This window comes from Buceros rhinoceros, unplaced genomic scaffold, assembly GCF_000710305.1.
Source record: "Buceros rhinoceros silvestris isolate BGI_N320 unplaced genomic scaffold, ASM71030v1 scaffold12004, whole genome shotgun sequence".
In the NCBI taxonomy this organism is placed as follows: Eukaryota; Metazoa; Chordata; class Aves; order Bucerotiformes; family Bucerotidae; genus Buceros; species Buceros rhinoceros.
The window spans coordinates 2,381-13,290 of NW_010410109.1; the positions used below are offsets into that span (position 1 = coordinate 2,381).

General features: G+C 41.3%; 1 protein-coding gene across 1 annotated transcript in view; it reads left to right on the forward strand.

Annotated features, from left to right (window-relative positions):
* PUS10 (pseudouridylate synthase 10) overlaps positions 1-10,910 on the forward strand; it is a 26,801-nt gene that overhangs the window by 926 nt on the left and 14,965 nt on the right. Inside the window, exons 2-5 of the mRNA XM_010135484.1 lie at positions 594-860; positions 2,466-2,552; positions 8,583-8,617; positions 10,797-10,908. Coding sequence (XP_010133786.1) covers positions 594-860; positions 2,466-2,552; positions 8,583-8,617; positions 10,797-10,908 — 501 coding nt within the window. The remainder of the gene's footprint in view (positions 1-593; positions 861-2,465; positions 2,553-8,582; positions 8,618-10,796; positions 10,909-10,910) is intronic.

Sequence of the window (10,910 nt, forward strand, 5' to 3'; positions counted from 1 at the left end):
GTGTAGCCCAAATAAACCTCTCCATTGACCTGGTCTAATTCTTTGTCTTTACACTTGCACCTTCTGCTGTCTGTCTTGATTGTTTCACCTTTGTTCATGGTTAGACCCTCCAGAGTTAATTTTTAATGTCTTTCTTCCTTATCCTTTTCCCTTTTTGTGCCAATCATTTGAAACTGTTCATTCTGTGTGCCATTTTTTATTCTTTTGCGTCTCTACCTAATTTCCCCCTAAGTTGCCACAATACAGTAACTGCTGTCTTTGAAGACCTTTTAATAAATCTTTCTTTCTGAACTATGTCTGGCCTCTCCCTCTCACCCTTACTGAAATTCAAAGACACGCAGGTAATTCTTCTCTCTCCTCACCAGCACATTCTTTAATTTTTGTAGGCTTCTCTCTTTGTATGAAGTTCTTCGTCTCTGTATTTAATTTCACCCTCAGCTTTTTAATCGTGGAGATGTCTTTTGCTACAAATTTCAAGTTATTAATTACATACACTAAGGCTAAACGGGAACGGTTAGTTCTGCCTTTTAGAATGGGAGCGTGGGAGAAAAGAGGAAAACACAGCAACAGTATGATTCCTCTGTTTGTGTTAGGATTTGATGAAGGATTTAAAAGAATACCTGAGAAATAATCAAGAAAAAGAAGATAGGGTTTGTTTCGACGGAGCTGATCCACCTTGTAAAAGAATCAGGCTTGAGCACGCCGCAGAAGGGCCTGGTGATGTGAACCACAATGGAGAGCTCCAGCAAACCCTTTCGACTGCCGATGGAGATGCTGCAGTGGAGAGCTCCGCCGCGAAGGTCTGCAACGTCTGTTTGGGAATTCTTCAGGAGTTCTGTGAGGCTGACTTTGTTCAGAAGGTAACTACCTCTTTTTGGTCTTTCCGTGTGCTTTTATTGGAGCTCCTGCATGTTGGGGCCTACAGTATGGAGCTGGTGATTAAAAACACGATGCAGTTAAACAATTAGAGAAAGATACCAGAAAACAAACCAAAGCTTTGACCTCTTTTGAGTATTTGAAGTGTAGGTGGCGCCGTTCAGCTGCATTCTGCTCCCTGACAGTGTTTGCATCCCTCCTGCGCAGCTGGGAAATAAAATCTGTCCCTGTGACCATATTTTATCCAGGCCCCGTCATAATGAAACTTTTTAAAAATCAGCAGCGCAGGTGCCACGCAGTGACTGCTGGGAGCCCATTTTCCTAAGAAAACGGCTAACAGGTAGGGGGTTACATGAATTTAGGAGATAATCGGAGGTTCAGCTGCTTAGATTGCACACCCTAAACAGTGACCTGTCTTCCCTTTCCCTATACGAAGGGAAAATGAGGCAGCATCAGCCGCTGTGCTCTTCAGCTTAACTACACGTTCCTGATACAGCACCAGTCTGGTTGTACAATGTACTCCTATCTGGAATGCCACAAGGAAGAAAGTGTTTGGTGGTACAACAGATTGTAGATAGTGGAGAGAATGAGTTAGGAGAGAATAAGGACACAATGAGTGTTGCAGACATCATCTCTGAGCAATAAAATCGCTTGTGTGACAAACGGAAATATCAGCTAGAGAAATCACACTTGTGTTTGAGATGCTCAGCAGTGCAAATACTGAACCAAAATAATTTGGTTCAGTAGTGTAAATATAGGTCAAAATGGGACCAAACAGAAAGCGTAGTATGTAGTTTCTGTTGATGCAGTGCATAATGTTTCTTTTTTGTTTCCATTGGCAAAGTATTTTTACAGAAATCACTTCTAAGACTTGTTTCAGAGTTACTCTCTTGAGTTACAATGGAAAATCTGACAGCATTTGTTAAGGCACCACAAACACTGACTATTCTATAAGGAAATTTCCTTATCTGAGATGTTGATTTCACTGTGAAAGCTCAGAATTTGTCTGTAACATTGACTAAATCACCGATGTTTTGGACTCCTCTGTGTGTATTTAAGTTTCCTGCCAGTAGAGCCATCAGCTCTCGCTAGCCTGCTTTAAAATATTTAATCTCTGTCTGGGTTCTTACTGTATTTCCAGTGACAAATGTGATTTTTTTTTTTTTTTATGATGGGGAGTGATTATGATTGAATACTGTGGATACCTGCTAGTTCTGTCTTAAACATAGTTATTGTTGTGGAATTCTATCAGTCCTACGAAGAAGGACATTCTGAGTCAGCCTTTCTAGCTTTTGGTCACCGTGGTGTAATTTATGCACTAAGATTTTGGTGTATATTGGTCTTAGCCTTAAAATAACAAGTTTGGTTGTTTCATAGCAATTAGAATACGGTTAATTAGGAAATTCCTTTTTAACAGAACAAAAAAGCTTACATTTCAGTAAGTAGTTAGGGATTACGCTGGTTTGTGTGGCCACTCTGAATGCGTACGAACATGGATTTACAGTGACTACGCTAGAATAAAGAACATCCTAAAGATGACCGACTCCGTTCCATTGCTGTGGTTTAATATCCAAATCCTTCTCTTACAGGTGTGCCAAAAGGTTAATTCCGCCGACTACCAGTTCACTAGTTTTGTGTTTTCTGTGTCGCTGCCCCCACAGCTGTCTGTCAGGGAGGTAAGTGTGTACAGATATTTCTTCACAACTTAAACACGTGATAAAGAAAGTAACTGTGGAAGGGACAAGCTGGCGGTTGTTTGATTTTTAATTGCTATTGTTAAAAAAAAACCAACCAAAACCACATGCTACAAGTGAAGTCTGCTCTCCCTTCTCTTGTTGGTGTGTAGTATTGAAATTAATAAAGTGTCTGAGCCGCTTCAGTTTTCAGTTAGCCTGGGAGTTACTTTACATCTGAAAAATCTAAAAGGAGTTTCTTTAAACCCTTGGTGATTTGTTCCTTTTGGTCCAGATGCCAGCTCTGCTTTGAGGATCTTCTCGGAGAAGGAACCACACAGCTGGTGCCTTTCCTGAAATGAGTGATAATTGTTAGTGCAGAATACAAATGAAGGAATTTGAAGCTGAACTCTGTAGCTTCAGCAGTTTAAGTGATGTGAAAATACGCATTGTAATAGTCACCTGTTGTTGAAAGTCTGGATTTGTAAAACTATAGTTTAAGGCAGTTGTAAAACCACTGATTTTGATGGCAGTTTTAATCAAACTTAAATTGTTTATGTTTCAGTCATTTAATTAGAGAGGATAACGATAACATGGAGGAGTGTATAACCCTGGTACGTTTGTTTTTTAAATTGAGGGAGAATACTAAGCATACTATAGCTTCGTCAGCAAAGCAACTGGCTTTGCTCAGCTGAGAGATGTTTTGTGACGTTCCCCTGCTTTCTGACAGAAAGTGATGCAAAAGTATTATTCTAAAGGGCAACGTGTAAATCTTTACCATAGATGCCTGCTGTGGTAAGTTGTAGTAGATGCTTCAGTGAACATGGTAGAGAAGCGTAGGTGGTCTTGTATTCATATATAACCTGTGGTGAGGTCTGTTCTCATCCCGCATGCTTTGATTGTTAAATAATCTGCACTTTTAGTGTTGATTTGTGCTGTTGGTTCTGACATCTCGGGCAAATGCCGGTGTAATAGCTGCACTGTGCTAACTTATATTCTAAGTCTTCCCGAACACAAAATTCTTCTCTACTTCCCATCTGAAATTAAGCATAGTTGGTGTGTTTGCTTTGGCTGCCACTGTGTCCGATAAAATAATACCGGGACGAATTGCTTTGTGCTTTCTGGCTGGATGAACTGCCCTTACTCCCATTTGATTTTATGGTCATCCAAAAAATGAGATAGGTCAAAAAAAGCACTTTCGGGCTAGGTGAGGAGATGGACGCATGTGTGTGTGCCCATGAGGCTCTGTAGAATTCCAAACATAGGTCAAACTTACTCCAGCTTGATGCACCATGTAAGCTTAGGTGTTTAAAGAAAAGAGGAGCCTTACTTAGGGTACTACTGATCGGGACTTCTCTGTTTGCAGCCTGCCTTTGCTAGGTATTGCTGAGACCTCCCTCGCTCTATTCGGTGTCGCCTCAGTGAGCAAAAACCGCAGCAATGTACAGAATCTTTTGGCTAAGTCCCATCTGCAATCCCCATGTCACCAAGTTATTAAAACATTTCCATTATGCACCTTTAGCTTGACAGGTATAGTTTATCTACCTTAAAAATGACATAGCGTGTAACGACGGAGGCAAGGAAAGAAAAATTCGATGCTGCTCTTCTTCCTCACCCTCCTTGTGGGTCTTTGCCAAAGTGCCTCGGTAGAGGGTGTTATTGCATTGCAGTTCTAGCTCAGTGATGTGCTCACAGGAACCCGAACAAGCAGGACAAGTGTTTCTGTCTGCTTTTGAGGCAGCCTTGGCTGTAAGTGGAAGCAAAAAATCGTTTGCTTCAGAGTTCCTCTTGCTGATTGAAATGTTGATGATAGACTGGGCGGACTGACGAAAATGACTTGGCAAATGCAGTTGGTAGAAACCCAGATTTATTAGTTTATCATAACTTGGTCTTCCAAGTGCAATAAATTACTGGTTTGATAAAAGGGATGAGATGTAATTTTAACCTGTCTGTCTGCTTTATTCAAGGTATCTCATCCTTACGTTCGAGCAAACAAACAATACTACAGTGCTTGGTACAACCGAGGGGATAAAACTTGTGATGTGGCTCCAGAAATGAATAGGTGGCATGAGGCGAGTGAGTAGGAAGCTCCAAAACCAGATCCGTTCTCTTTGGAATCGGCTTTGGTTCATCTGGGAGCAGGTCTGCGTTAGGAGGTTCCTGCTGTCCCTTCTATTCCATCCCTTCAGACCTGCCAAACGCTAAAGCAGCTGTTTGTGTAGCTGTGCTCTAACTGAAGGGGTGAAAATGGGTGGAGAAGGATCCTCTTTAAAATCATAGGGGTTTATTTACCACCTGTCTGTTTATCTTAAAAAAAAAAAATTGGGAAAAAGCAGTTCCTGTTTTACAGTTACAGAAGAGCAGCAAGTGATGTAATATGTCAAAATGCCTCAAAACGCTTTGTGTAGAGAAGAGGTCTTTGGGTAAATTCTGCTTTTAGTTCTTCGAACAGCGCTGTACAAGAACACACGTCATTTTATTGGAAAAGGACACCCCAAAGACAGCCTCCCTTCCCCTGACCTTTTATATGACACACAGATTTTCTCTGGCTTCTTTTTAAAAAAAAAAAATAAAAAAAAAATCAAACCACCTTTTAATATTACCTTCAACTAATTTAATTATGACAGTTGTCATCCTGCCAAGTCTGAAATGTACGGTAGGAGCTGAAGAAGAGTGGGACATAAAAGGTACATTTGCATAGTATTTGTGTCTGTAATGCAAAGAAGCCATCGCCTCTTTCCACAAGCAGGATATTTGATTAAAATAAATCATAAATACAAGAGTCCCAAGTTTATGTCAGACAACTATATTAGAATATGAAGTGAGCCGTGCCCTTCAGAAGGGTGACTGTTGGCTATGACTGGAGTCTCAGTTGTGATCCATCATCCTGGTACTCACTACAAGGACATTGATGCAAATAGCATCTGTAGTCATTACTCCCCGTAGGACTGTCTGTACCTCATCGTGGAATTCCCCATCTCGAAGCTCTTTTCTAATACAGTGAAAAAATGCTGTGGCTGGGATTGCACATGGTATTTCAGCTGTTGCCGCTGCGATCCCTCAGATAGCACTGGAATAATATCCTGCAGCTTGTAATCAATATAGTGCCTGAGCAGAAATATATGTGCTGTTGAGCATTGCCCTGCAGGCTTGAGTTCTGTAATGAGCATTTTTCATTTTCAAACCACTTCACAAACATAAAGTAATTACGAGGTAAAGGGAGCTGATCCCTTGCTTCATGTACAGCTGGGAGAGAGTAGGGGGGTTTGGCTGGCTTGGTGGTTGAATGCGATTTGGAATTTGGGATCTTTTGGCTTCTGTGCTCACGGTACCCTAATCTATTGTTCCCTCATAACTGAAGGGGAAAAGTAATTTCTTTAATTCTCTTTTAATTTTGAAGTCAAAGAGAGAGGATGTGAAATTCGACCTGTGGTCTCATTTTAGCATAGCTACTTAGATGCGGAATTTTTCTTTATTTTGTAATTGTACCCCCATAAAAGAGGGGAAAGCAGCGAGATTAGCCACCTGCCTCAGTAGCAAACTACCTGTGCTTTAAATCAAGGCAAACGGGGTTTTTTAAATGGGCATTTGTCAAACGCAGATTGCTAGACCCAGTGCTGCGGTTGTCATTTTCTCTAGTTCAGAATTATGTTCAAGGAATTTCAATTGAAAACTATTTTTATTTATGATTTTATCTGGGTTATTATGCAAACAAGGTTACAGTATACTCCATGGTGGTTTGTGAAGCAGTCTTACTCATACTCTCTACTCATGCAGGGAAATGAATCATGGTCAATTTGAGCGAACAGTATTCCAACAATATGACTGAATTTACTTTGTTCAGTGGGTGCAGTTTTGTGATCAGTATCTAACAAAGTTTGTGTCCTCTCTCTGCCATCCCTCTTTCTCCTTAATAATTAGGATTCCTTCTTTTTTTTTTTTTATGGATTCCCTCATTCTTATAGGAAGGATAATAGACATTTTTTTTGATGGAGTTTCTCTATCAGCACGTAAAGGAGATCTATCATGTGGTTCCTTCCAGTACCAATGAAAAGCTGATGTGATCCTGGCTCGGCTCCTTTAAGTTTGATACATGTTTTCAAACCTCTTCATCAGAATTATTTCCTTGACTGTAGGTGGTAATTCTTCTGACAGGGTTTGAGGGGAGGCTATTTGTAAAGCACCGTGTGTGAAGAATGAGAGACAGGGAAGGGATTTAAACCTCTGAAGAATTCTGAAGTGGTCGCTGCTTTTGAGAGACCAGCTCTTTTGGACGTTGCATGTGTATATATGGTGGTACAACAGGCATATGGTGTCACCTTCCTCTGGCACTTTACTAGTAGTCTGCAGTCCACAGACTGACAACTACTAATTCTGATTTTTGTCATTGTAGTTGTTTCAAGCCAAACAACTTGATGTTTGGAATTCCTCTTGAGGTGTCCAGACTGTGTATCGACAGCGTATGTTCTATTAATCAAGCGGTATCCTGTCAGTCTTAATGTATGTTGTTGTTGTTGTTGTTAGAAGAGGAAGAACTGAAAATGTTACTGTTCTTGTTGCTTCATTTTAGGAAGTTTTGAGGGGAATTATTTTCTTCTTATTAATTGTTTTTGCACTGCTAGGCATTCTGTTGAAATGGAAACATTGTACAGGTCTTCTGAGTACCTGTGACCACCATCACCATTTTTTCCACTTAATTAAAGACTTAATAGAAAGGTTCAGGTCAATGGCTTGTTCGATGGCTCTTGCTCCTTTGTGCTTACTTTTGTAATTTTCTATTGTCCTTTCATTCCACTGGTAATTTTAATTCTGCTTTTGACCTTCCTTATAACCGCTGTTAATTCTTACAGCGCTGAGTTCCATTTGTTGGCTGGGACACCTAGGTGATGGTTCATGGTCTTCTCTCTTGAGCAGTGTCACATCTAAGGGACCTGATTCTTTACATACATAAGGCTGCTAGAGGAGAGGAGTAGGGTTTGAGGAAGTATTGACAGTGCATGGATTGAGGACAATCAGGTATTAGAGAAGGTTGGCCAGAGAGGTGGTGCAGTCTCCGTTACTGGAGGTTTTCAAGCCCTGAACAGCCTCGTCTGATTTCATAGTCAATCCCAGTGTAAGCCCCAGGTTGGAGAGAGGCCTCCTGAGGTCCCTGACTTATCCTATGATCACGCACGTAAAGCAAATATTATTTTTTGGAACCTCTGCTCAAAGAAGCGTATCAGGAGTTGCAGAAAGCGTCATTCACAGGGGATCTGCACAAAGCAACAGAGGGGCAATGGGGGAATGAAAAAGGAGAATGGGAGGTTGAATCTGCCCATGATGCTCAGATGACGTCTTCGTAAGCTGTGTGATCAGTAATGGTTAGTGAATTCGAGCGTTTGTACTAAAAGCTCCCTCTGATTTCTGGAATTACACCTTCTGTTCCTCAGGTTGCTCATGCTCAGCCTGTGTCTCCTAAACTAAAGGGTGTGCTTGGAACAAGGGGGCAGTCCTCGGGGAAAGCGTTCGTGATTACTACAAGACCACGTGTATCTTTTATTTCATGTTTTTTATAAGGGAGGAGAACTAAGTTTGCTTTTTTAAAAAAACAAAATTTCGATGTCAAATCGGTTTCCATATACCTTCCATTTAGCCAATTTATTTTTTCATTTCTTGGTGTGGTAGATAACTGCTAGTTGCGTTTGTCGTATGCTGTCAGAGTCTTTTATAGTGTTATAACACTATAGCGTTACAGTGTTACTAACAAGTGTCACAGTGTATTTAATGCAGCTTGATCTTTTTTTTTTTTTGAAGCCAGATGGGATTTGAGGTGAATTGCAAAGTGATGTCTCACAAATAAAAACAAACTCCAATTCTATCTTTCCTCTTCTAAAGCAAAAGTTCAATTAAAAGCCTAATAATTCCTTTTTGTCCTGAGTTTTTAAACCATTTTTCCTTCTTCTAGCAGTCTCTCAAATTGTTGGGAGTTTTGAGCCTTCTTTTCACTTGCCTTTTTTTTCTCTCTTCTTCCTGGGCTTGGCTGGTGACCTATAGCGTGCTGCTTGGCTGCTGGTAAAACAGGAAATGGGGTGAGTAATTTATTTTGGCAACCCTCAACCCGTAACATTCTGTTAGAGAGTTCTCCAGATTTAGAGAAAGGAGAGATACTATAATTTCTTTTCCAGCACAGCAGAAATGAGAAACCAATTAATGCAGTGGAGCTGCTTGAAAGAGAAAATTTTAACCAATGCAATTAATACTGTGTTTTGGAGGTCAGGACAGTCACTTTCGTGTAAAGGTCCTTCTGCTGATGGTTGTGGAATATGTGGTCTCACTTCTTGTGTCCTCGGCCAAGATTTTAACTTCCTTTGAACCTTCAAAACTGATCATGAGGAGATGGAGAATTGAGATGCGCTGTCATTTTATTTATTATTTTTTATTATATTTTATCATCCCTAGCTTTTGCTGTCTGTCTGACAAGAGCTTATACAGACACCATTTGTCTATATAAATGTTGACCAGGCCAGAAGTTGATTTTATAGTCTTGCCCAACTGTCCGTACTTGATGCTGACGAAGGACGAGGTTTTTGTGTGTGCTGGGGTTTTTTAACCTGGTTTGACCTTACTTGGGGTTTCTTATCCCTTTTGCCTTAAAGTGTGTTTTTAAGTAGGACGTGGCATTTCAATTTGGAGTGCAGGCTGTCTGCCCAGCTGCAGAGCTGTGAGTTAACCTAATGGTGCTGAGAGGTGCCGTGGTGCCATCAGTGAGCCAGAATCTTTGTGTACATGGAAGACACAATGAAACACAGATCTCTTCATCTCGCCACTGTGTCAGGTTTAGCTTACTTTAACAGTGACTGAAAATCGTTAGTCGGTTAATGGTGAAAAGTCAGTAGTGTAGTGAGAAAAGATACTAGTGCGCTGGGTGCAAGTCAGTTTTGACTCCTCCTTTTTCTACCTCAGTGTTTTGAAATCAGTTTAAACGCTTCATTCTTTGTCTACGCCAAGACACTCTCACTCCTGGCCGAATGAGACCATACTAGAGCCATTTTGAATGGACAAATTGTCTGTGGGCAAGAGGGGAGAAATCCACTTGTCTCAAAGTTAGCTGAGGATGCTGAACTCTCTGTCTTTGGTTGAAGCTCTCTTGGCTGGAAATACCATTTCAAAATAGACTAAAAGGTGATGAATCGCTTCCTACTTTTGAAACTAATTTAAAAACAATTGTTTCATTAAATTGCGTGAGAGAGGATGTGGCCCTGTGGGGCAGATATTGCCCACGTAGCCTACCGCTGGTGCTGTCTGTATAGGACACACGCTTTGCCCCGCAACTTCCCAGACCAGTGCTTTGAGATCACGTGCTGCCATCCTTACAGGCGTCTGTGCCTTTTAACTTCCCCCTCCATCAGCAAAGACACAGGAGTCAAGGCTTGGTCTTGTACCTATAGAGGCAGTTGAGCCTGTCCTAAAAGGGGTCAGCTGAGACTGTCATCTGGGCTTTTCCTTTTAGGAATTTGTGCCTGCTGGAGTTCACGGCCTCCTTTAATGAAGGACTGGATTGTCCTTTTAACAATAAAAATAAGTCTGAGAGGGTATTTCTTTTTAAACAAAGGATTTTTGTGCACCTCTCTGTCTCAGCTCTTCTCCAGGTAGACTCTGGAAAGGCTTTTGCAACTTTTGATCTACCACGAAGCTATGACGTGAGTTTCCTCAGTGCACCTTCTTTTACACAGAAAGAAAAGAATTTAAAGAATTTAAAAGAATTTAAATGCTAGTGAAAAAAACACTGGCAAATAGAAGCGGGGCAAACCAAGGTGTTACTTGGGATGGAAGCTGGACAGGAGGCTCCTTAGCAAGTAGCTGCGTGGCGTCAACACGCAAGTGCTGGCAGGAATGCACGGCCAGAGGCCGGGAGGAGGCAACATGGTCCTCCCTGTGCTTGAGCTGATGGTGGCTCAAGCAGCCACACCTTTAGCTACTCCCTGCCAAACTCCTCTGTGGTTATTGGGAATTCCTTACTTGGAATCCTGGTCTGGCCTCAACACTTGGTTTGTTAATTCAGTGCAGAGATTCGGTGCTGTTACAGGAGGTCGCGAAACAGCCTTTCATTCTTTCATGCCACGGTTGATTTGCTCTAGTACTTTGCCCTCTTTTATTTGTGCATTGCTTGTTTACCTGGCACTAGTTACTTAAGTTTGTCTTGAAATATTTTACGCCATGTATCTGTTAGACAGACCTCAGTGCAAGTTATTTTTCTTTGTGATTCAGAAATCTGGGCCTTTCCTTGGCAAAGGATGACATCGTTCAGCTGAAAGAAGCTTATAAGTGGATTATTCATCCCCAGTTGTCAGAAGAGTTGGGTGTTCCTGATGATGGCAAGGT